At 37.5% G+C, this 26,053-nt stretch overlaps 1 protein-coding gene across 1 annotated transcript in view; it reads right to left on the bottom strand.

Annotated features, from left to right (window-relative positions):
- Positions 1-26,053, bottom strand: part of LOC149527837 (guanylyl cyclase 1) — a 247,302-nt gene that overhangs the window by 93,824 nt on the left and 127,425 nt on the right. The window contains exon 7 of the mRNA XM_089812105.1: positions 9,585-9,646. Coding sequence (XP_089668231.1) covers positions 9,585-9,646 — 62 coding nt within the window. The remainder of the gene's footprint in view (positions 1-9,584; positions 9,647-26,053) is intronic.

The raw sequence follows: 26,053 nt of genomic DNA on the forward strand, positions 1-26,053 counted from the left end.
AATAGCAACAACAATGCCAGCAACAATAATAATGGCGGAAGGATTCGAATTCAGTACGATGTGAATGGTCGGCCAATTGTTCAATGCCGCGAATGCAATTTGTGGGGTCACTTTGCCCGAGAGTGCACAACGGCGAACACACCGAAGTTGCTATGCCGATGGTGTGGACCGGGCGATCATGACGATGCTAAGTGCCCGAAGTCCGGAGTAAACTTGATTACCGTCAGGACGGACGAGGAAGAAGTTCTAGCAATCACTCAGAAGTAGGCAAAGCTCTACCCTGATCCGACAGAGGAAAAGTAGAGACTGGAGGAAGCCCGCGCAGAGATCCAGAGAGCAACACAAATAGAAACGGCACACCTGAAGGACACGTCGAGTACCTCCGTACGGAACTACGCAGAACAGAACATTGTACGGCAAATATTGCAAGCCGAGATACCCATCAGGATAAATGATCTGTTGCTCACTATGCCTCGGCTCCGATCGGCACTCACAAACATCGTTCCCGCTGCTAAACTCCCAAGAGAACATGGAAGGGAGCAGGAAAGTGGAGCAAGTACAGGGGACAAAAAGGAGGAGAGTGGCACAAGTGTAGAAGATTTGATGATGTTAGCTCTTTCATCCGGATGCTATCCAGCGGTTGTTGAAATGGGCATTCTCGAGACTGTATTGACAGAAACGATTGTGGATTGAGGGTCCGATGTCAATGTGTTGCCTGAAGATACCTGGAAAAGGTTGGGACAGCTGACATTATGGCCGCCAACATTCCAGCTGCTAACAGCCGATCAACATGGAATCAAGCCATTGGGAAACCTGACAGCACAACCAATGACGATTGGAACACAGCCATTCTTGTTGGATTTCGTCGTGATCCCACTGAAGCGGAGAGGATATGATGCCATTCTGGGTCAGGAGTGGCTGATACAAGCCAAGGCGAAGCACGATTGGAAGAAAAATACTTTATCACTTGAAAGCAAAGGGCAAAAGTATGTCATCGATCTACACACTCAAATGGTCGAGGAAGAAGCTCTATCGTTAGATTCCAAAGAAGAAGAGGATGAAAGGAGGCAAAATATGGAACCAGATCAGGAGGGAGTCCTGCGGTTGGAAGGAGGATTGATAGAGGATGATCTAGATTCAGTGAACGGTCTTTACCACTGGCAGATAGAGGACTACGAACTCTTTCTAAGCTATAATATGTTAAGAGTCGACGAAGGTAAGAAAGAAGGAAATGAATGTCCGAAGGAACACAGAGAAGCCGAAGAAGGAAAGGAATGTCCGAAGGAACATGGAGAAGCCGAAGGAGGAAATGAATGTTCGAAGCAACACAGAGAAGCCGAAGAAGGAAGCGCAGGTATGATTGAAGCTGAAGGAAAGGACATACAGTACGAACCTAGAAGGAAAGATTCCACTATACGACCGCGCACGAAGAAAGTATTACGTCAAACCACAGATATAGCAGAAAGGTGCCAGCAGCAAGGAAGACACATCATATGGTCCGCACAGGAAACAAAGCAGAAGGGTTCAATAAAAGTTGTAGCAGTACAGTGTGAATGTGTTATTGACAGACAGAAGGGGCAGCTGATGGAGTCCATGGTACGGAGCTTCAGGAACAAACTGGGCGATAGATTGTGTACCTTAAATAAATTTGATGAGCTACGATTGCAGCCACAGGGGGCCACAGAGGGGACACAGAACAGGTGCAAACCATGTCACGATAGATATCTGAAATAGAGCAAGTTCCAACCAGGACAGTGGGCGTTGAGGTATGATGGATGGAACGAGATCAACCCAGGCAAGTTTCAAATGAAATGGGTCGGGCCGTATCAGCTTCAGGAAGTGGGTGATAACAGAGCAATAAAACTATGGATGCTAGACGAAAAGGAAGTCGCCGACGCAATGAAGAGGTCGAAGTTGAATGTCTACCATGATAATGCACCTCCGTGGACGAACAACTGAGAGAAGACTGTAAGTACTGTATATATGTAAATATTGTACATAATTGTTCCAAAAAAAAAAACATTTGAAAAAAAAATGAAAAAAAAAACAAAAATTAAGTGTGAGAAGCCATCGTACAGATTTCTCAAGTAACTGTACGACTTTTGACCAGCTCTCCATTGTACGGCTTATAATTGCTCACCGTATGGATTTTCTAATGAAGATGCAGTGTACGGGTTTTAAAAGGCTACCGTACAATGTTTAGCAGGCAGGCTATGCACGGGTTTTATGCAGTCACCGTACGGCTTTTGAGTCCCTGTCACCATACGGACTTTTCAGATGTAGTGTAACCATATGGATTTCTTAGATGCAGTCAGATAGGCACCGTACGGATTTGGAATTTCTTTGCAGGGTTGTGCATGGATTTGGGAGCCAGTCATCATACAGATTCTAAGGCCAAGTTATTGTACGGCTTGTTAAAAGCTGGTGTACTGTACAGATTTTCAACGAATCAATTTTAGTAAGGTTCAATGTACAGCTTTTCCAGCCTAAACCACCGTACGCATTTGTGAAGACATTGATCTGGAGAACCTATATCATGCGGATTTTCTTCTGCTTTCAGCATACGGTCTTTAGGATGGTGTACGGATTTCTGGCATAAAGAATTTTAGGATTCATTTTGGCATACAGATTTGGTTTTGTTCCAGCATACGGACTTCTTCTAGATTGCTGTACGGTTTTCTGAGACAAAGATTTCGTTGGGATTTGCGGTGTTTAGCAAGCACAGTACAACATCATAGTGTAGCTGTATGTTGGTAGCACAGAAGAGTGACAAGAGGTTTTCTATTAAAAAAAAAAAAAACGTCGACAAATCAAGAATGCTCAGAATGAGTGATGGATGATGCCATAGGGAAGGGGAAGCACCAACGGTTGCCAAAAAGAGTGTGGGATTAGGAGAAATTGCAGAAATAGTGTGTCTCGTGCATTTTTCTGTGGGTTTCAAAGTGCTAATTTGGTCTTGGCGGTGCCCTGTATTGCAACAAGGAGTGCACCTGGGGCATTGCCCCAAGACCCCGCGACGCGCTGCCCCTTGACCCCGTCATGGGTGTTGCCCCCTGGACCCCCAATCGTTGCGGATATCAATCGTGGGAGTCTAACCAGTTGAGAAGACTTGGAGCTGCTGCAAACATGGACTGTCTGTGTACCAGAGGCACTGAGAGTAGGTGTTGGCCGTGAGACTGTCTTGGTGGATGCGTAGAGAGCTCAGGAGGAGCTGATCATCTAGTTGGAGACAGTGCAGCGACACTTGGCTCAAGGTACCGAGGAGTTGGAAGCAGAGAAAGAAGCACAAGTGGCTATCAAGGTCAGCTTGAGGAGTCAGTATTGTGTTAGCAAAGGCTATAGATGCAATGGAATGAATGTGAAAGTGATGTGGCCGATCAATATTGTTGTATTAGTTGTTTGAGTTTTGTTCTGTAGTCGTCAGGAGACGACTTTTCTTTTTGGGGGGGATGATGTCGTCGGTAGAAATTGTGTATCAGCCGACGGGTCCCTTCGAAAAGGAAATTGTGTATCAGCCGACGGGTCCCTTCGGAAAGGTTCTTGTTATGTAGCCGATGGGTCCCTTCAAAAAAAAAATTGTGTATCAGCTGACGGGTCCCTTCGGAAAGGTTTTTGTTATGTAGCGACATGTTGTATGCAGCCGACGGACTCCTTCAGGAAAGTTCTTCGGAAAGTATTTATAACCCCTTCCGGAAGCATTGTATTCATCTTATAATGGAAGCATAATGTAATGTTCTGGCATATGCGAATAATAATCTACGGAATTCTACTGTTCGTGTTCGTTATCTGTGTGCAATTCTTAATTAACCTATGCGGTAAACATCATCCTTTCCTTTTCCATGTCTACATCCTTTCCTTCTCAATCTCAAAAAGGCCAGTTAGTGTCTTATGTTCAACCTTCCTGCATAAAAACAACTGCTTATGGAATAGTTGTAATCACATGTCCTGAAGTGAACAAATATTTGAAGTTTGTATAACATATGTCCAATCAAGATATAGATCTATGCTGCAAATCCCTAGCACGAAATGGTTACAATAGGGAGTGTGTACATGGAGGCCTTAATTTGCAAAAATTAGGGCTCCATCAGGTTGTTCCAAGGCAGAGCTGTTATTGCTCATTTTGGACAGCATTCAAATTTGGCACAGCAAGCAATAATGGTTGGGCAGAAAACTCTTTAAGCCACACCTATGCTGCAACATTAACACAATCAAATAGGTTTGAAGACTCCGCTGAATCTTTCAGGGCAAAGAAAATAGCAATTAGGCTCTACCAGAGTTTCCTTAAGTTTAGTATGTTTGAATTACAGAGGGTATCCTTGGAGAGGGGGCCCTGGGCTAGGAATCATTGCAGAAGGTACAGATATTATTTGTCTAATGGAGACTCATGAACTTGAAGGCTGTAAAACTCTTCTATTTGAGGGATATCTGAAGTTTGCAGTGTGGAATGAAGTGGCTGGTAATGGTAAGGCCCAGGGTTATCATGGTATCGTGGTTTTTGCAGAAGAAAAAGTTGAGTGTATCATTCAGTTGGAGATTGAAGATACCAATAAGCCATTTATCTAGTTCAAGATATCGGAAAATAGCAACATGATTAGGATTGCAGCATGTTACATTGCACCTCAACTCTCAAAGATTTATAAACTCTAACGTTTAGACGATAAAGATCCTTTTGCAGCGTTAAAGAAGGATGCTGTTGTGTTCTCGCACCAAGGTTATGTTCTCCTTGTCGAGGATTTTAATGCTAGGATGGAAAATGTGAAAGCTACTATTATCAGCAATAATGGTAATTATGATCCTATTTGGCTCACGAAGGATTCAAAGCAGCAGTGGAAGAGAATCTTGTAGGACACTAAGGGCTGCAATCATTTTGGGGATGAGCTGATTAGGATATGTGGCACTTTTGGTCTAATTACTTGCAATGGATTAGATAAGTGGGCAAAGTCTGGTTTTTTCACTTGGAACACTTATAATGGGACCAGCATGGTTGACTACATTTTATGTTCGCCAAAATATGTATGAGAAAATCGAGGGAGTTACAATTGGGGACCACATTTGGGACTTGAATTCTTATCATAAGCCTTTTTATATTAGTGTTTTGTGGGCAGATAAAGAGCATTTCGTGGAGGAAACAAAGCTCTTTCAACAGCCGCTGCCGCAGGGCAGATTTCTTTTAACTCGGGGTAATGACATTACATTCAGGGTTGCGCTTAAGAGACCATATAAGGAAAAGGCTGCTTTTAAGAATGGTATCAACAGTCACAAGTTAAATAATCTGATTCATGGGGCTCTCTCAAAGTGTAAAAGGGCCAAGAAGAGAAAGTATGAAACTTGTTGTTTTCCCATTAATGCCTGGTTTGATGGGGAGTGCAAGTTGGCTAGGAAGAATTTAAGAAAGTCAAGCAAAGACAATTCCAATATAAAAGCTTATAAACAGACTTCAAAAAGCAAAAAAGCTGATTATATTGTTTCAAGCCAGGAAGAAAACTGATTATATCGGTTTTTCTCTCACAAGCCAAAATCATCGTTAGAAAGAAGTTCCACATGTGGACATAAAGAAAACTTTGTTCAGAAAAATGATTCATGTGAATCGAGGTTGCATAATGGTGATCAAGAAAGAAACCCAATACCTGCACATGTCACTCAACAGAATCATTCATCCAATGATCCTGATCAAGTTGAGTTTTTAAAAAGCTTCTATGGCAATGCACGCCTTGATCTTGAAAAAGTACATCCTTCTCTACTTCAAATATTGCAAGAACTTGAGAAGGAAGACCAGTGTGAGAATTATTTTCTTGATAACAAAAAGTCTCCTGATCAAAATGTTAGAAAGGAACCATCAAAATCTGCATGCATGAAAGAAGACATGGATTCTATCTCATCAAGAAATGGTGTCTAAGGAAGAAGAAAGTGACATAAATGTGTCGGAAGAACGTTTTGATCAGTCTGATACTAGTGAACTTGAAGAGGACATACATGCAACCTCAACCTAAAAACAAAGAAGATATGCTTCATGATGAATCTGAAATAGTTTTTATTCCTTCTTGGTTCCTCAATGCTTCAGATGATGACTTCCTGTGTGGACAAGATGTTCCCATTCATCCATCGTTGGTCATTGACGAGGAAATGCATGGGGATGAAATTCAAAGTATGAACTTATATGTCTCTTCTTCTTATGCATTACTAAGTGATGAGGTTCATGAGGATGTGATGAAAAATGAGGACAGTATTAGAAAAGTTGTTTATAGTCCTAAGTTAGTAAAGAGTTTTCCATTGGAAAGGTTAGAAGCTACTGATCATAACACTAAAAGAAATATTTTGCACAAAGGAAGTGATAATATGGATGACATAAGAATTGCTTGTAGAGTGGAGAAGTTGGGAAAAACCACTTTATGACAGTCTGATAAGGAAAGTATTAATATAAAAATGTTGAAAGGTATTCAAAGGATTGATTGGTTCCATGAATACATTAGTCCTTATCATTGTCTTGATATTTTGAACAATAGATTTTCTAATAGAGGAATATCCTTGCAAACATTGCCATTGACAAATGACCTTGCAATTGACATTAGAAGATGGCAAGGCGATTGGATCAAATAGGGGAATTCATAGTTTATTGTCTCATTCACAGGAATCAGAAGAAAGCATTGTGATGGCATCTCACACTACAAAAATATTGAGCCTTCAGGAAATGTATTGTGACAATATGATTGAAAAATGTGAAGATAAAGGTTTTGATGGTGATGCTCTATTAAAAAATAATTTCCTTTGGATGAATGCCAGCCTATGATCAATGCTCCTGGTCAGATGGACTAATTAGAAGATGTGAAGATGGAAAAGGTGATCGTTCCTTCTTATGAATATGATATAATGGATGTTCGAGTGGGACAAGAGGAAGAAATGCATCATCAGAAAATTTGGTCTGACAGGGCAGTGCATTCAGATTGGAATCATTATATAAAGGGTTCACCAACAATCATGCCCATGGGAGAAAAAGAGTGCCTAGTATCACAAACAATTCTAGTGCTTCATGATGAACGATCACCAAAAATCCAAATAGAGGGCTTGACAAATAAAGGAGAAGATCATAATTGCATCCAAAAGCCTAAGAACCTTATACTACAACTCATTCAAGAAGAAATCATCAATGACATGAGACCGGAAGCAAAGTTGATTCTATAGTCAGAAATTTTTTATTAGGCATGGTTATTTAGATACATTCCCTTGTCCAGAGATGTGGAGCATGCTAGTGATCTCAGAATTGGAACTCAAAGAACGAGATTATTTTGAGTCCACATGAACTTGACAGTTGCCACCTGTTAGCATGTCATGGTATTTATTTTTCTCAGCAAGTGAAGGGATTTGCATGATTATACTTTGAGTCTCTTCGAGGTAGGGGTTTCCTACCATGTACATATTATAGTTAGGAGCTTTTATCATATGCCCCATTTTTGGTTTGTTTGTTTCTCTGGTTATTCCCCTTCATTGTTTCCTTTTGTTAACTCTATAGCCCTTTGATAAAGCATTGTTCTAATTATTCAGGGTTCGAACTTCATCCTTGTAAGTCCTAGTCCCCAAATAGAGCCAATTTTTGCCCTGGTTTCCTAAACACCAGATTATGCTGAAATTGTATCTTATTCAGCCCGAGAAAATTCAAGTGTGTTAAATTTCAAGTTTTAAAAGAGCCCGCAATTTGTCGCCTTTTAAATGATTTTATGATCCAGATGCCTCTGGTTTATCTCTAGCTCTACCATTCATTTCAAATTTTTGAAATCCAATGCTCACGTCAAAAGGTGCGGCAGGTTAAAGAAAGCCTTGAAAATATGTTTTGGCAATCAAAATATGAACATCCAAGATATAAGGAAGTTATGTGGGAAATCCAAAATCCATATTTGGAGGCAAAACACTAACCTCTCTAACCAAGAATAGGTTAGGCAGGACATCTCCAAAGCATGTTTCTGACAAAATCTTAACTTCTTAAAAAGGGAAGGTTAGGCAGGAAACTTGAAATGCGTATTTTGAGGCAAAATCTTAACCTCTTTGCTCTTCTTGGCAATCACCCACAAATTTCCCTCTTTTGAACTAGTATATCCAGATTACCCTCTTCATTTTTCCTTTTCTTTTCCTTTGTGGAGGAAACACATTCACCTCTAGCTAGGAATCGTAGCTAATCTTTTAAAACAATTGACTTCCTTATCATCTCTGAACTTAAGAAGATTCTCCTACACTTCAGAACTATATTTGCCATTTTTTGATTGAAAGAAATCTCCATATTTAACTAATTTACCAAAGGTTGGTAATCTACTTTTATTTTATTAATTATCATGATAAAATATCAGCTTCGTCATTGAAAACTCTTAATCTCTACAAATTAGCAAACTATCAATACACTAAAATCCCTTCTTACCTTGAGCTCATCCACACAATTAGCCCAAAAATCCTCAATTTTATAGACATACATGTGCTTGATACCCAACATTTCTTGCATAGTTCCTTCTCTGTCATCCATGTGTTTTTCACAGAATGGTTTAAAAATTGAATCTCATCAGTTTTTGCTGACAAACTTTTAAGTGGCCATCATTATGCACATTTTCCCAATTGAATTAGGAAGCCTACTCCAGGCCCTATTCTTTCTCTCAAGAGGAAATACACCTTAGAAATTTGACAAAGATACTCCATTGATACCACTTTTATCACTTGGATAGTGTAGCAACATATTGCCAAATGTAACTAAAGGTTAGAAATTGGATGTACCAAATAGCCTGATCTAATAGGACAGCTGTAGCCTTTTCTAAAATCATTATATGTATCTGATCTTCCATCCCTTGTATTAAATGCATAAGGAAATTGCCATTCACCCTATTGTAGCACTCGAGGGTTTCTATATGGTCCAAGTCTCCAACTTAAGAAATTGTCTATATATGTAAGTGTGTTAACATTAACATACAAAGTTCAATCTTGAGAAATGATTGTGATAAGCCATCAATTTAAAAAGGTATGTCATTAAGAATAAATGAGCTTCTCCATTATCATGTCAACTATTTTTGCATACAATTAAAAATCAATCAAAGCACTCCTTCTAGATGCGCATGTCATACAGTACTATGCAAATGAGATAGTTGTGTGCCATTACCTCTCCCACTTCTTCTAATCTACCTACACCATGTAATGTCAAATGATGATAAAGATGATTTTTTTAAAACCTATATGGCATCAATTGCTGACTTTATTATTTTAATTTTGAAAAATGAATATCTATCATGCCATTAAAGTTTGACAAAAATGACATTACATAAGTTCTTTAAATGCTTTGGTTGGTTTTGTTTACCATATAATGCTATGTCATATTTTGAAGTAAAATTTTCTTTTTTGGCTACAAATACACATCTTTTATCATTTTCTATGTTTTTTGCACAAACAAACTGAACCCCACAAAACATTTTGCCATATGTCATACCTGAAAGAAATCACTTAATAATTAATTAGTTATTTCTAGCAAACTGAAACATGGATTAGGAAAAAATATGCATATGCTTATTATTCAAGAGAAGTGACGCATAAAGCACAGAACTGCAAGCAATTCTCACCTGTATATCCTGAGCTTACACCACAACAATCAGAAAGGAAAAGTTCTTCCAACCAGGGCTGACTGCATTGTCAAATCATATAAGATATTTGGTGATATGAACATGATGACAGTGAAATTGAGAAGAACCTTTAAATTAACTCACATTGCTTGTTATAATTACAATCAATATGCTCATCCAGAATATTAACGTACTACTGAAGAAAAAGCAACATAATAATAATCACTTAAAATGAAGAGGAACAACATCGAAAAACAAATTAAATATGATTAAGATTGCATCTCAAAGAGCAACATAAAATAAGTTCATTGTTAAATGTTATACAGATATTGTTAAAATTTAAACGAGAATAGATTTGGAAAGGCATATGTCGTATCATTCTTTGCATAAATATCCAATTTCTTGCTCACTTAAGCCCCATTTTAGCTTGAATGGCCTCCCGCATTAATTTCAGGCAATCCAACTCAATTCCACACATCTTTTTGGCACTTTATTTCCAAATCGTGTTAATGCTTTGAACCAGAATATAGGAATGCAATAAACAATAACAGACACACAATAACAAATGACACAATTAGTTAACCAAAGAAAACCCTCCTACTTGAGGATGAAAATCCAGCCCCACAAAACATAGATCCTTTTAGAGAAAGCTAAACCAAATTAACAGAACTCTAACTTCTGATTGTTGATACCAAACAATCAATCCATCAGTAGCATATGAAGCTCAATCACTTCAGCTATACAGTAAATATATAAGTTCTTCAAGTATCTCACAGATGCAAACAATAAAGAGAATAAATCACTCATGCAAATCTGCTTTTTCACAGATCGCATACATACAATATTACACCACAAGATGCAATTGATACAGAAGATTTTACTCATACATCAGACACAACAATATCTATGCAGCAAATTGATCAAACACCCAATACTCTCTCTCACCCCAACTTCTCTCCAACTGAACGGCATAATAAAGGTCTTTTTTCTCAATAAAGGAATAGAGACATTGTCGTTACAAACATTGAATCGTCAGCAGAAAGAGTGATGATCGGAAACTCCAGCGATGCCTTATACAACGTGAGCCAACAAAGAGAAACTCAGTGGACTCTGCATGAAATACAAATGTTGGATGGTAATGGTTGCCAAAGTATCCAAAAAATCTGCAGTGCTGAATGAAGGTAACATAAAGATTACTGCATACAACAGGAAAAGAGACTTTCTTTAATCTCAAACAAACATTGCATATGATATCCATAATACTGGGGAGTGACAGTAAGGAAGGAAATCACTTCATCTTCCATTGAATCAAGAAAAGCTGACTTCAGTAAGTGAAAATACTCTGAAAAGCCTTAGCTGATCACACAGGTGAGAATGATCTCTCACGCAGCTACAAACACTTACACCCCCTTTTAGCAAGTGAGAGATCATTCGTGAATCTTGCCATCTCTTAACATGACAAGTATACGAAGCTGCAACCAAAAAGTGTCAATAACAAAATTTCATCACAGATTTCCTCAACATAATATTGACATCTCAGCATGACATTCACCATGGCTACTCCCAAAGAGTGAAAGTAGAATACCTAAGTCATGACTCTCACACATGACTTCCACCATGGCTACTCCCAGAGGGTGGGTCCTGTTGGTTCCCAAAACCGCAGATTGGAAATCCAAGAGCCTACCACTTCTCCGGTAAGATCTCTCAATCAAATTTTGGCCAACGAACGGAAATCACTTAGATTCCTCTGCACTTTGGGCTCCATGACGCCCAAGCGGGTAGACCTTCACCTTGAACACTAACTACTCAATTCAAGGGTTTTCTATAGCAAATTTGAACTTTGCGAGTTCCTTGGCTGGCAAGGTCCTTGAACTCGATCAGAATGAAACTGGATGCTGAGTATTTGATAATTGAATGTTTTGTATAAAGTTTTTTAATAATGAATTTGATGCTTGCAAAAGGAATATATAGATTTTCTGACTTCAACAATAAAAAGACTAGTGCCTCTACTCATCCAAGCAATAGAGTCAACTTCAGTGAATTTTCACATACAACTTTATAATGTTTTACACACTTTAACTGCCAACAATTAAATAATCGAGATGCGACAGATCAAATGTATATGCAATTTTAAATTAGTCCAAATTGAACTTTAACTCCTCTGGCAGGGAGACAAACTAGACACAGATGCGGAAACAGTTATTTATTTCACAACATTTGCGATGATCAAATTTAAAATGCTACATGATCATGTCCATTTATCTAACATTTAAATTGTATACAGAAAATATTTACAAAGGACGATTTGCCTGTAGTTTAAATCTCCACGCCATTCAAAAATAGACAAAAGACATTTTATTTTATTTTAAAAATAAAATAATGGAATTTACATTATGAAGCCATATTTAGCCCTTATTCCTTCTTACAAAAATATATAAATATAAAAAATGCTTCTTTTTAGAGAATATAAAGTGTTCGCATATTACAATGACTTGTATCTTCCATTCTATCTTTGGGAAATAAATTCTTCCTTATTTATATTTGTTCACATAGGGGGACATGACTTTTCAAAGTGAAGTGTCATATTATTTGAAAATAGGGGGACATGACTTTTCAAAGTGAAGTGTCATATTATTTGAAAATAGGGGGACATGACTTTTCCAAATGATGATTTTGTCTGCTATGGTGTTCCTCTCTTTCAATGGGCTCCAGTCCAGTTCCATTTGAAGACACTCCAATAGGCAGACACGTAGATCCCAGGTACACCTTTTCCCTTATTCTTACCTCCTACATTTCAGTCTGCACCTGTTCAGGCTTCCTTTATTACTTCTCCTGGCTTTGGTAAATTTACAACAGTAAAATAACATAAAGAATCTATAACAAGGCACCAGTGGGTACGGTATGGTCCTCATGGAAGGAACAAACGAGGAAATCACAGAAACATCTGCAGAGAAGATACTTGTACAAGTATCATTGATTGATCAACCAAAGCTAACAGAGGCACAGCCAGAACTAGGTGGGTCCACCTTGCAAAACACAAGATCTGACAATAACAGGGTGACAGAGAATCTAATAGTCAGGGCACCTGTAACAGCAGAACAACAAACTAATCTGGGAGAAGCTACGAAACACAATGACATCTCTGGTAACAGTGGCTTGGTCCTGACATACGGGGATAGTTTAATGCACAACAGCATCATCAAGTGCAATCAAGGGAGCTTCCTCATTCTTCTAGGACCCTCAACCGGACACGCGAGTTCATTCAATCTTGGAGGGACAAATGGTAATTTACCCACAAACACTTTGAGCTTCTCACAAGCCAGTGGACCACCCACAAGAGGAAACTACACCTATGTGAATGCCAAGCAATATAAAAGAATAATTAGGCGGAGAAAGATACGAAAGTTTAAAAATGCAAAAAGAGGGAAGTTAGCAGCTTTACTTCTGAAACCAATTCCACATACCTCGGACAGCGCAAGGGAGGGAGAAATAAATCTGAGGCCGACTGAAATCTCTGAAACAATTAAGCGGTTTGATAATATCAGAGATATTAACGGTAAAGGGAAGACAGATAATTCTCAGGTGATAGACACAGTGGAAGATGAGCTGCCAAATAATTACAGCCCCACAAGGACACCTATGGCGTGGTATCCAAACATCTTTGTGAACGATTTGGTAGCTATGAAGGAAAGGGTGTGGGCACTTGAAGAGAGGAGCCAAATAGAAAGTATCCCAATGAAAAGAGTTACTGAGGATAACTGGAAATTGGCAGCGGAGGTCAAGTCACTTAGAGAACAAATTCAAAAATTGCAATTTAATATGGAAAAAGGAGAGTATGAATTAATATTGTTAAAGAAAGAAGTAGGAGCAAAGAGGACAACAGCAAGTACTACGGGAAGAGAGGCTACAGAAGGAGACAAAAACCCGCAAATGAGAAATATACAAGATGCCATTGCCAATATGGAAATAAAAGAGAATCGACTCAGAGAACAAACCGAAGAAGTTAGATCATGGGCTAACATAGTAAAGGGACCAGCAAACACTCCTATTGACAACATAGAAAAACAAGTTCGGAGACAGATTAGAGAGGAAAAAGAAATAAATGAGAAAGCAGCAAATATCGTCATCAAAGGGCTACGAGACTATGGAGAACAAGAGAAAACAACGGATTTAGTTAAAGACTTCTTTAAAGACCAATTAGACTAGCATGGAACAACCATACAAGCACAAAGAATTGGAAAATGGATTAGAGGAGGCAAAGACAGACATGTTAGAGTGACAATGAGGAATATAGGAGATAAAAACAACATTTTCAGCAAGAGGAAGTTTCTTAGAGGCACACACATATATCTCGATGATGACCTCACCGTAACTCAGCAAGAAGAAAAGAGGAAGGAATGGGAAAAAGTGAAAACAGCAAGAGAAAACGGCAAGTGGGCGTGGCTACAAAATGGCAAAGCCCAAATCAGCAACAAAATCACACGCAATAAATAAGAACTCGGGCCCACCCAGGAACATTTAACTATAGTTAACTGGAATTGTAGAGGTTATCCTTGGACAAGAGGACCTGGGTTAGGGCCAATAGCTAAAGATAATCACATCATTATGCTTACCAAGACTCATGAGCATGATGGATGTAGGGTTCAAGATTTTGAAGAGTATAAGAAGGTATCACTGTGGAATGAGAAGATAGATAATGGTAAGGGGCCTGAAGGCATCACCGTTCTAATAAAAGAAACTTGGAGCAGATTTGTAAATTTAAAGAAAGAAGATGTTAACAAGCAGTATATTTGGATAAAAATAATAGAGAATCAGATTTCTACAAGGGTGGATGTCTGTTACTTCGCCCCAAAAGGCTCAAAAATGTATAAAAAGCATAGACTGGATCGAGAAGACCCGTTCGCTGCACACAAAAAAGACATAGCAGCCTTTAGCTCTTTAGGGGAAATAATGATAATAGGGGATTTCAATGCTAGAACAGCAAACAACCAAACTCTCAATCTCAAGGAGAGTTACAATGAAAGCAGAGACCCAGTTTGGCTTGAAGAAGAAGGGACAAAAAAATGGAAAAGATCTTCACAAGATAGCATGGGAAAGATTAATCATTTTGGTGCTGAATTACTAGGCTTATGCTGCCTATATAACATGGTCATATGTAATGGTTTGGAAAAATGGCCTAAATCAGGTGTAATCACATGCAAAAGATACAATGGACAAAGTGTTGTTGATTATGTAATATGCTCGCAAGAATATGTCGCAAAGATAATTAACTTTGAGATAGAGGATTGCTCGATGGAGCTAAAATATGATCATAACCCCATCTTGATAAGGGTGGCCACTCACTTTAAAGATCAACATATTGTCCCAAAACCTTTACAAAAGAGGAAGATGATTCCGATTGGCAAAGTTTTAATGACACAAGAAAACCATGCTACTTTCCAAAACTCTCTTTTGCGGCTGTATAGGGTTCCGGGAAACCATCCCGAGTCTAATTAACAACATTTCATAGACAAGGATAATCTTGTTCTTACTATCATTAAAGCACTGGAGGAGTGTAAGAGATCTAGGGCCACAAGAGAAGCCAAGAACACTTTTCCGACCAATCCGTGGTTTGATGAGGAATGCAAAACAGCAGAAAGAAATTGGAAAAAAAACATAAATAGAGAAAGTAGAAAGGAGTATGATCAGTTGATTAAAAAGAAGAAAGAAGAGTATGTAAACAAGAGAAGAATCGAGTTGATTAATCTTGGTAAAAACAGCCCCAGAAAGTTTTGGAAAGAGCTTCAGCAGAGATAAACTCAGATAGAGAACAACATAACAGGAACCAAATAGCTGGAATATACCAAGACTCTCTACGAGTGTGATCTAGGAGAACGTAGAACCATGGAAACAGAGACTACAGGGGAGTTATTCAGCGAGAAGGATATTATTCAAGGCATAAGGAGGTTAGCTACTGGTAAAGCGCAAGATATAGATGGGCTTCAAGCTGAATACTTAAAATGGGGTGCTGAAACCCTCACACCACACATCACTAAAATTTTCAACAGTGTCAATAGAGAAGGTTTCCCTGTAAAATGGACAAGTGTGGTGATCCCACTCCACAAAAGTGGAGATATAAACAAACCTTCTAATTACCGAACCATCATGATCAATCCACTATTTGGCAAGTTATTTGGCAGCTTGGTAGAACAAAAAATCAGCAACTAGGTTGAAACAGAAGGCAAACGTGCAAAAGGGCAAGCAGGCTTTGGATCGAAACACTATAATATAGATCACGGCATCACTCTTAGACACTTGATTGAGAAAGTTTGGGACACTCCGGGGAACGAGGCTTTTTGTTGTTTCGTGGACTTTTAAAAAGCATTCAACACAGTGTCACGTAATAAATTATGGGATAGAATGGAAGAGTTGGAAGTTCCTAAAGAACTTAGGTCAGCAGTTTACAGATTATATGAGCAGGTCAAAGCTAAAATCAGAACGAAAGAAGGGCTATCATAAAATTTTGACAGCAACATCGGAGTTAAGCAAGGGTGTCCGCTATCTCCAACATTATTCGGGCTCTATATTGACAAGTTAGAAGAGTGGATAAACAAGACCAATGGTGAGGGGGTGCAGCTGGCCCACTTTGTGATAAGATTGCTCTTATATGCAGATGATCTCATAATTCTTGCTAGAATATCTAAAGGTTTGAAAGAGCACTTGACAGCACTAGAAAATTTTTGTCATGAAGTAAGAATGCAAGTTAACACTAGCAAAACCAAAATTATGATCTCCCTGAAGAAGAATAGGGGCATACAAGACGAGTTTTTGTTTGAAAATAGCTCACTTGAGATTGTGGAAGAGTACAAATACTTGGGCATCGATTTTCATAACAAACTCAATTGGGATACTTGCAGATCAAAAAGGATCCAAGGGGGCTGGAAGGCGTTATACTCTTTACAAAACAAGTGCAGGAACGCAAAATTATGGGATTGGACGACCATGAAAACTCTTTTTGGTTTGCTAGTCACTCCGATTATTCTATACGGATGTGAAGTGTAGGGAGGTAGTATGTCTGAACAGAAATGGCGGCAAGTAGAAAGAATTCAAAAACACTTCATCACATGCAATCTTAAAGTCAAGACCACAGTTTCGTATGAGATCCCTTTGGCGGAGGTGGGTTCCTTTCCATTAGAAGTCGTTGCTTTGGTCCGGATGATAAGCTATTTAAAAAAAACCCAAGGTTTGGAAACACATCGTTGGCCCAAGTTGATCATAGAGGAAAAACTTGTGAGGCGGAAAAGCACATGGATGAAGCAAAATGACAAATGGATGCGAAAATGGGATATCAACATCCAAACTTGCTCGGATAACATTACAGAAATAAAGAAGTTTGTCAATGAAAAATTCTGCAATATTCTGTGGACAAGACACATAGAGCGGAAAAAATCTTATTACATTAAAGAATTTAATCCCACTTCTAGTCATGATGAAAAGGCCTATTTAAGAGCACCTATTAACTAGAAAGCAAAAATGTTGATGGCACAACTTAGAACTAGTTCACATCAGCTGCGATGTGAAACTGGTCGGTGGCAAGTTCCAAAGGAAGAGTGTGCAGACAAAACATGTTTATTTTGTAATATGGGAACAGTTGAGACAGAGCAGCACTTTGTCAAGGAGTGCCTGGCTTACAATGACATCGGATCTGGTTATACAAAAATACTGCAGAACAAGGACTTCAACTATTTATTCGAGGAAGATCAAGTGAAGAGAGCAGCGGATTTGATTACCAAACTTCAAAGGAGAGACAAATTAACCAAAACTTTACAACTGACTAGTTCCGCTCCTGACTCGGGAGGGTGATTACATGGGTCCCATAGACTACTTTAGTCTCGTGGACGTCATTAAAATCTATCATATCATATCATATCATACCTTTCTCATTTATTCAACTTTTGATTAATTTATACCATAGGTTAAAACATTATTACTAATTCTTTTACGAGAAATTGCTCCTATCTTGGACTTCACCATTGACGCATACTGGAACCGATGATAATTTCAATTCATTCCAATCTAGTGGTTCTCGATATTGAATGGCCCTTTGTTTCTGGTCCTCCACGCAACTTTTGTCTTCAAATTCTTTGCTTCCACAGAGATTAGAAAACCATAATCATTACTTTGGTTGTTTCAAGAGCGAATGTGGTGCAATCTTCCATTTTTGCCCTCATCTGTAGAAACACGACAGGAACTCCCTTATTCTCATGTCTTCAGATGCGACCTTCCTATGATGGCGATAATAAACTCAGAACCCTTGTGCAAATGAGATTATCTTTGTCACTCACATGGCTGGCTTAATGAAATCAACCAAGTCATTCGATATGCTTCTCGTTGATGGCATAGTCGTGAATCCCGATTCTTTCCAACACTCCACATCAAACATTGGAGTTGTCACATCACTTGTAATAGCTGTAGTCAAAACACCAATTTATAGAGATGTCGCGAATGGGCTTGGACACTTGCATTCCCCATATGAGATTTTGCTCTAAACTTATATCTCAAAAATCATATTTTGTCAATGATTCATGAACTGTGCTTAGGTTTCAACACTAATGAGGGATTCAAGCTTTTTGTTCACACGTCACTCTCTTCTACCCATGTCTAGTGCTGTATATTCCGTGGCCATTGATTTCACTCTATTAAACACCTCCACTGCAAGGAGCTGAAACAGTCCATAATAAATCTCATTTCTTCGCCTGCAAGAAATTCTGCAATGCATTATTTGTTTTGTCACTGTTACTGCAACAAACAGTCTCTACTTCATTATTTCTGAATCTTCCAAAGTGTCTCCTTCAGATTTTTATCCATGGCAAAGATATATGTTAGTCTTTGTATTAGTTTGTTTCTTCATCAGACTTCAGAATTAATACTGCCAAGGTAATTTTGCCCAAATATGTGTTGCTGCATATATATGTTGATGTTCCATATCATCTCTATGACCTAATTATATGATTGTTATTTATTTCTGTTAAACACAATCCTTTGACCACCTTCATTATTTTCTTAACTGAGTGAATCACATCTCCCATATCATGACTTTTATATTTTACCTTAAATATTTATGTGACTCTTATACCTTGCAGTATATCTACCCATTGGCTAAGTGTATCCATGTATCATTATTTCTATGTATACAGCATGTATGCTGCAGATTCTTTATTCACTTTTGCCACTAGTAATATTGCCATTTATATTCATATCATCTTGATTTGTTTGACAATTTGAAAATAATCTCCACATCATTCGAATAGTGAGTTTGGCTTCATAGTTATGACATCGGTAATGGATATTCTAACAATCCCATCATGGCTCTCCAACATGATCTCATGAATGGAGACCCTACTTTTTTGCAAAAAAAATAGGGCTCCATTAGGTCCAACATAGCTACTCCTAGAGGGTGGAACAAGGGCTTTCACCTCAAACTTCTCTCGCATGGAAGAATGCATTAGCAAGGGATTGCACTTCAAACTTCTCCCTGCAGAGAAGAACTCGTTAACAAGAGATTGCACCTCAAACTTCTCCCTCACGAAAAAGAACTCATTAACAACTGATTGCACCTCCAACTTCTCCCTCACAGAGAAGAACTTATTAACAAAGGATTGCACCTCGAACTTCTCCCTCATAGAGAGAACTCATTAAAGCACATAAAAGATCATCTAAAAACTGAAACTCCCTCTCAACAGGGGCAGCATTCTCATAGCTCTGATTAATCACATTACTAGGAAATTGGCTCCAATGTTTGACCAAACAATGAGTTTTAGAGGACATAATGCTACTTAATCTTGCTGATCCTCTACGAAGGACTTGGCACTCTCAATTTGGCCCTAGAAATCTCATTTCTTCCTCTTCGAAGAAACAAATCACAACGAAAAAATATACACGTTCTTCCTCTTAAATGATGTTACGTGTCACCAATTCAGTTCAAAGGATGCAAGCATGCCCCATGTTCATTTCTACAGCCTACATGACTTTGCAATTAGTCTCTCATCATCCCATTCCTTCTCAATCTGTCTTAGAAACATATGTAGAGAGATTAGTAGAAGTTCATAGAATCAAACTATCCTGAAGAGAAATATAAAAATCAATGCTAAGAAGAATACATGATTGACTCTACTCAATATTATAACATGAATTAACAATATGAAATTCATGATCAATATTCAAATACATATCTCTTTATTGCCTAAACTTCCTCACAAAGATCATTCAACAGGAATGCATATTTGCCAGCTGCACATCGATCACTCAGCTCTATCTCCAGATCCAAGGGAGCCTATGTATGTTGCACCAGATATTTCTCAGATACCAAACCAATGCAAGCTACAAGCAATTAACATATAATTGAAACTGCATTGGAGAGGGTCACCAACCAAACAAACTTAAACCCAAAATGAGACGACCTTCAATCATGGTTGCCCACTTTGCAAGATCAATATACCCCCAATGAAATTAGAAATGTTGATCCTAGAAATGAATAAATTTTCCCTGGAACAACTCCAATTTGTGATGAGCTGATCATCTTAGCACTCAAATTTATTAGAAATCCTTCGTAAACACATTGAACAGAAGAAGCCTTTGCTCAAAAGATTTATGTCTGCCAAGAGTACTTGACATCAGGAATAGAAGCATATCGAAACATGTTCTACTAAAATAGCACATTTGAGAAACTGCAAACACCAACTGAAAATCCACGCAGTTCTGCCATCCTACACTTCACCTGTTTTACAATGAAAACTAGGCTCAATTCAACCTGGAGGAAACTTCCAATCCAAGGCTGCTCACCACAAACATGGATAATACTATTTACCAAATCAGCCCACATCCATGCATTCATTGAACCTCTTTATTTCTTCTAGTTTTGGATCTTAAATTAAACTTGGCTCTAATACCATTTTAATGTTTTGAACCAGTATACATGAATCTGACAAACAGAAACACACAACAACAAACAACACAATAAGTTATCCTAGGAAAACCGTCTACTCGATGGTGATAAACCAAATCCTGCAAAATATAGACCCCTTCATAGAAAGATGAAATAAATACACAAAACTCAACTTCTTATTGTTGATACCAAACAATCAATCAATCAGCAACATTTGAAGTTCAATCATTTCAGCTATGCAGATATAGAATGTAAAAGTTCTTCAAGTATCTCACGGATACAAACAATTATAAGAATATCTTAGTCACTCAATTCTTCTTTTTCACAGATCACATACATACAAATACTATATCATAAGATGCACTTGGTACAGAAAATTTTACTCATGCTTCAGCTATGACAATATGTATGCAGCAAAGTGATCAAACACCCAATACTCTCTCAACCCAACTTCTCTCCACCTGAGCAACATAATAAAAATATTTTCCTCAATAAAAGATCAGAAACATTGGCGTTACAAAAAATTGACACGTCGGCAAATACAAGAGTGACAACTGGAAACTCCAGCGATGCCTTATACCATGTAAGCCAAAAAAGAGAAGCTCGATGGATTCCGCATGGAATAGGAATGTTGGGCAGTGACAGTTACCAAAGTATATTAAAAATCTGCAGCACTGAATGAAGGTATCATAAAGATTATTCCGCATAACAAAAATGAGACTTTCTCTAATTTCAAACAGGCTTTGCATATGATATCCATAATACTGGGCAGTAACGGTAAGGAAAGACAACACTTCATCTTCCATTGAATACATACTCTCACAGAATGAACAAAGAACATAGAACAAACATCAGATAGCATCCATCGAATATCCATCATCAACACATACACAACCACTATCTACATATGAGGACAAGACATCAAATCAAGCAAGCATCCATCTGCATTCAAGCATTCAAGGCATTTCAAAACACCATATTCTTCATTGTGGCAACATTCATGCATGCATGTGGTTTATGATTTTCCTTTAGGTTTTTGAGGAGTTGTGCTATTGCATGAACACCTTGATCACATTCAAAGAGCAAATGCATCATCACAGTATAAGACACTTTTATTCTCAAATCTAGCCTCTCCTATACCTTAGGACACTTTACTTTCATATTTCATCTCTATTTCAAGTTTGATTCCAAGGCTAGGATTTGACTGAGGCAAACCCTTTTCTACACAACAATTTCTCTTTTCTATGGGCAAAAATAGGCAGTGCAATACAAAGAAAGATTTAAGCAGATCAAAAGATTGGCTACATTCTACAACTAAATTCATCGGAAAGTGCAGTGAATAGGTTCAGTGAGTCGGCATATTCCCGAGAATAGGTTCTTCTCAAAGGAGTTCCTCAAACCAGCTGGAGTTAAGCTATGCCAATTTGAATTACTTCATTTTATTAACTTTGTTATATAATTATTTACATCATTGTTACATGCATTTTAATTTTCTAGTCATTCAAAATTATTCATATTGTAGTTACGCCACTTACTACATCTAGATGGAGAGAATGTTTGAGGTTCATGAGGCTCTACAATTGATGGTGGTGAACCTAGAGTGGACCCAATGGTCTAATTCTAGCTCTGCTAAAGGAAGATCAATCAAGCTAAAGATCCTTGAAGATAGTGGGCCACAATGAAGTTAGTTGTTGATTTTATTTTAAAAATTAATATTCAATGTTAGCCTTTAGATTGCTGATTTTTATAATATAATTAAAATTTCTAATTCTGATTATATGATTCTTTCAAATTGTTTATTTGCATTTTGTAGATATCTCTGTCTTGTCACCTCCTCTAGTATAGATGTTATTAAATATGCTGATATAGGCTCTCCTAGTCTTGGAGAGATATATGAGATATTTGACAATATGTTTGGGAAGATAAAAAACAATCGCAGCTAAGGATCTTAATTTGGGTTCATGTGAGGAGCATATTAGGCCCATTGTAATGCGGATGTGGAACATAATGAATACCCCACTATATATGGCAGCCTATGCTCTAAATCCCCTATGGTATAGGGTATGGTATGCTCTATACCCCACTATACATATACTGATTTCATTCTTAGTGACATATAAGTAATATATAATATATAAATATACTACACGTAAGGATTTCGCATCCTTAATATAATATTTTGTTACTGAATATTAATTGTTTTGACAACATTCGTTTCTTTTCTCCTCTTCCATTTGAAGTAAATTTTATGTATTTCTTATTTTTTGATTCGCTTTTCTTATAGGATGTGTTTGCTAATTAAACTATATATCAAATCCTGATTCAATGTTAGTTGTTGATTGTATTAATGTATCTATGGTTGATTGGATATTCAAATGTTGATTTTTATTTTTAAGGCTCAATGAAACCCCGCCTTAGTGTTAACTTTACTCATCGATATCCATGTGGTAGAGAAGCGACTTCCCCCTTCAATGGTCACAACTCCAATATTAGTAACAATTTTTCATGGGCCCAATTTAGCTGTAATTAATAAATATCATGTGATATATGTTATTTATATTTAAATTTTTGTATTGTACCATCTTTAAAAGTGTACACTTGCTTTGTAAGACCTTCTATGCATCCCTTTAATGATTTTGTAAGTCCATGAATGCAATTATTTTCAAAATGCTGCCTTTCTCTGAGTTTATGCCTATTTTTTATCGTTCTTTTTCCATCCCTGAGATCTCGATGCGTACACCAAAGTTAGGGTTTAGGTCATCCCTTATCCCCAAGTAAGGGACGAGCTTATCCCTAACCCCCTATTAAGAGATGAGGTCCCGTGGTGTTTTGCCTAGGATCCCAAGCCAATTTTGGGTTTTTCAATTGTCTATCCCACTCAATGAAATTGACCCTTTCGATTTTGATTTTGAAATCGCTATAAAAGGAGGCTTACTCGCTTCATTTGGCCATCCATTCTATATGTAAGCAATCCATCATCATCCACTACATACACAAGCTATCCATTGTTGTCTAGGAACATTCATCAAGAGCATGATCCATTCAAGTCATCATCCACTCAAGCAAGCTTTCAACAAGCATTTAAGTGTTCAATCCTTTAAGCATTGAAGTGCTCACTTACATTCATGGATCTATGATTTGGCACTTGTAGATCTATTGTATTTGTGGAAACATACTACATCCTACTTTATCATGCAAGCATTCATGCATCTCTGTGGATAGGAGATCTGAATATATCGATGAAGATTTGATAACCAAGGTGAATACTTACATTTGTCTTTATTTTTCATGATTTATAATTTTAGGGTTGGTTTCTCAACCAAGATATGACCAAGGCAAGCCCATCTCCCCAACTAAATACCCCTTTTTTGCATGACAGTGCAAATTTACAAGTTTTCAGCACAATAAACATAGATCTCATAACTAGGGTTTCAAGTTGCATGTGGAGCTCTAGATCTCAATTTTTTGTGTAGCTCAGGTCAAGGACGAGGTCATCCCTGTCCAAAGGCCTTCAAATTTTCAGATTTGTGAAATATCAGTTTTCAGGTCCTGAATCCTGACCTGTTTCAGTTTTAGTCACTGTCTGCTACTTGATTCACAGATTTGAAGTAATCAATCCTTTGATCCTCAAGGTGAGTTTGGCTCCCATTTGTCATTTCATAGTGCATAATTTGATGTATCAGATCTGGTCTTTTCAAGTATTTGGTTGCCATATGTGTGTTTTGTTACTTGCATCTCACTTGATCAATTTATAATCAAATAATCATTAACACAACAATTAAAGGAAAGAACATCACATAGAAAGAGATCCATTAAAGTATACATCATGGAAAATGACTTAGGTTCAGCATTGGCATCCCCTTCATCTTAGTTAGTGTCAATCTAATTTGAGCCCTTTGATTGGTTATGCTTGAAGGTCCCTATTTCAGTTTCCCTTATGTAATAAGCAAAATAAGGGATAAATAACATACACATCTAAATAACCTCTTATTCTTATGTTTTATTTAACTCCGTTGTCTGTGTATTACAAGTGTGTGTGTGTGTGTGTGTGTGTGTGTGTGTGTGTATGTTGATTTGTAATTTTCATTTGTTGTTTGATATATATTTTATTAATATATATAATAGTATTTTATAGATTTATGTTATGATGATATTTGAATTTTATATATTTCAAATTTATGATGAAATCATTTGAAATTGCTTTATGCTATTATATATAATAGTTTTAGTAATGGCAAATGTCTTTTCTACACAAGAAGGGTTATGCCAATCCAATTCTCCTTTACTCTTGAACTGTCTATAATCAGGGCTCTTATCACATTACATCTTATATTATCAATTCTTTTGAATGTTTTAATTTATTTTGCTTATTTTGTAGTTATAATTATTTTATAATCATCTATTTATTTATTAAACATTTGTGGAAAAGGGACATCACAATTTGCCCTTCTCCAAATTCCTTGTCATCAAGCATTTTTTCCCCTTCTTATGAGTTGTTAATCAAGTTGAGCAAATTATCTTTTTTTTCCATCTGCAAAATAATGCCAAACCATCTAAAGATGGCGCCATGCCTCTATGAGCAAATTCATAATATGGGTGATGCATGTCATATTAATATTGTTAGGGTTACATTCATCGTTGTAATGTTCATAAATAATAGTCTAAGTTACCATGGTACCTCCCCCTCCCCGCACCCAACCCCTGGACCAAAAAAAGTTTGAATTGGTCTGCGATTCTGGTCCAGTTCGAACTTGGTTAATGCAAAGTTATTTTTTTGCCATGCGAGTACGATCAGGTTCGAACTGGGCTCGAACCTAAATAAAACCAACACCAAAAAGCTCAAACCCGCAGCAAACTAGGCCCCAAGATGGCTGAAAAGTGGTATTTTGGGAAAAATTGAAATGTTTTTTGCCATCCACAACCCTAAAAGTTCTTATGAATTGCTTTTGGTGGCCTCTCATTGTCATTTGTGCATAATAACTTGTGCCTTCTTTCGCACAAGAGTAAAGAATACAAATAAGGGGAGACAAAGAAGTGGGATATAAATGCAGAGGTTGCAAACTTGGATGCTTCCATTGCTCGATTTGCAATGGATGATTTTGATGACTTTGATGTCATTATCATTATTGCTTCTGCTGCTAATCCAATTGGCCTTACCTCAAGTAAATACAAGAGAAGAAGAAGAAGAAGATGATGAAGATAAAGATTGAAGAACTTAGAATATTAATAGTTTTTCTGATTTTCATTCCATTAGCTGAACAATGAACGTGAAACAATGATACTTGAACTTGATACTTATAATGTTTTGAATCTCTAATGTTGAAGTTGATTGAACAATATGATGGTATGATTACTATGATTAAAAGTTTAACTATTTATGGTGTTTTTGGTACTTAAATGTGTTTATGCTACTATGCTACATTCTAATTTTAACTCATGCTTCATAAATATGTATGTGTGTGTGTGTGTGTGTGTGTAAATTTTTACATGTTTTTGTACTAACAAACCCAAACCCCTTTCTAAAATTTTGAAGAACTTGCAAACT

The sequence above is a fragment of the Cupressus sempervirens genome, unplaced genomic scaffold (assembly GCF_028749045.1).
Source record: "Cupressus sempervirens isolate cs-2001-9-10 unplaced genomic scaffold, ASM2874904v1 CseChr00s100002_03, whole genome shotgun sequence".
In the NCBI taxonomy this organism is placed as follows: Eukaryota; Viridiplantae; Streptophyta; class Pinopsida; order Cupressales; family Cupressaceae; genus Cupressus; species Cupressus sempervirens.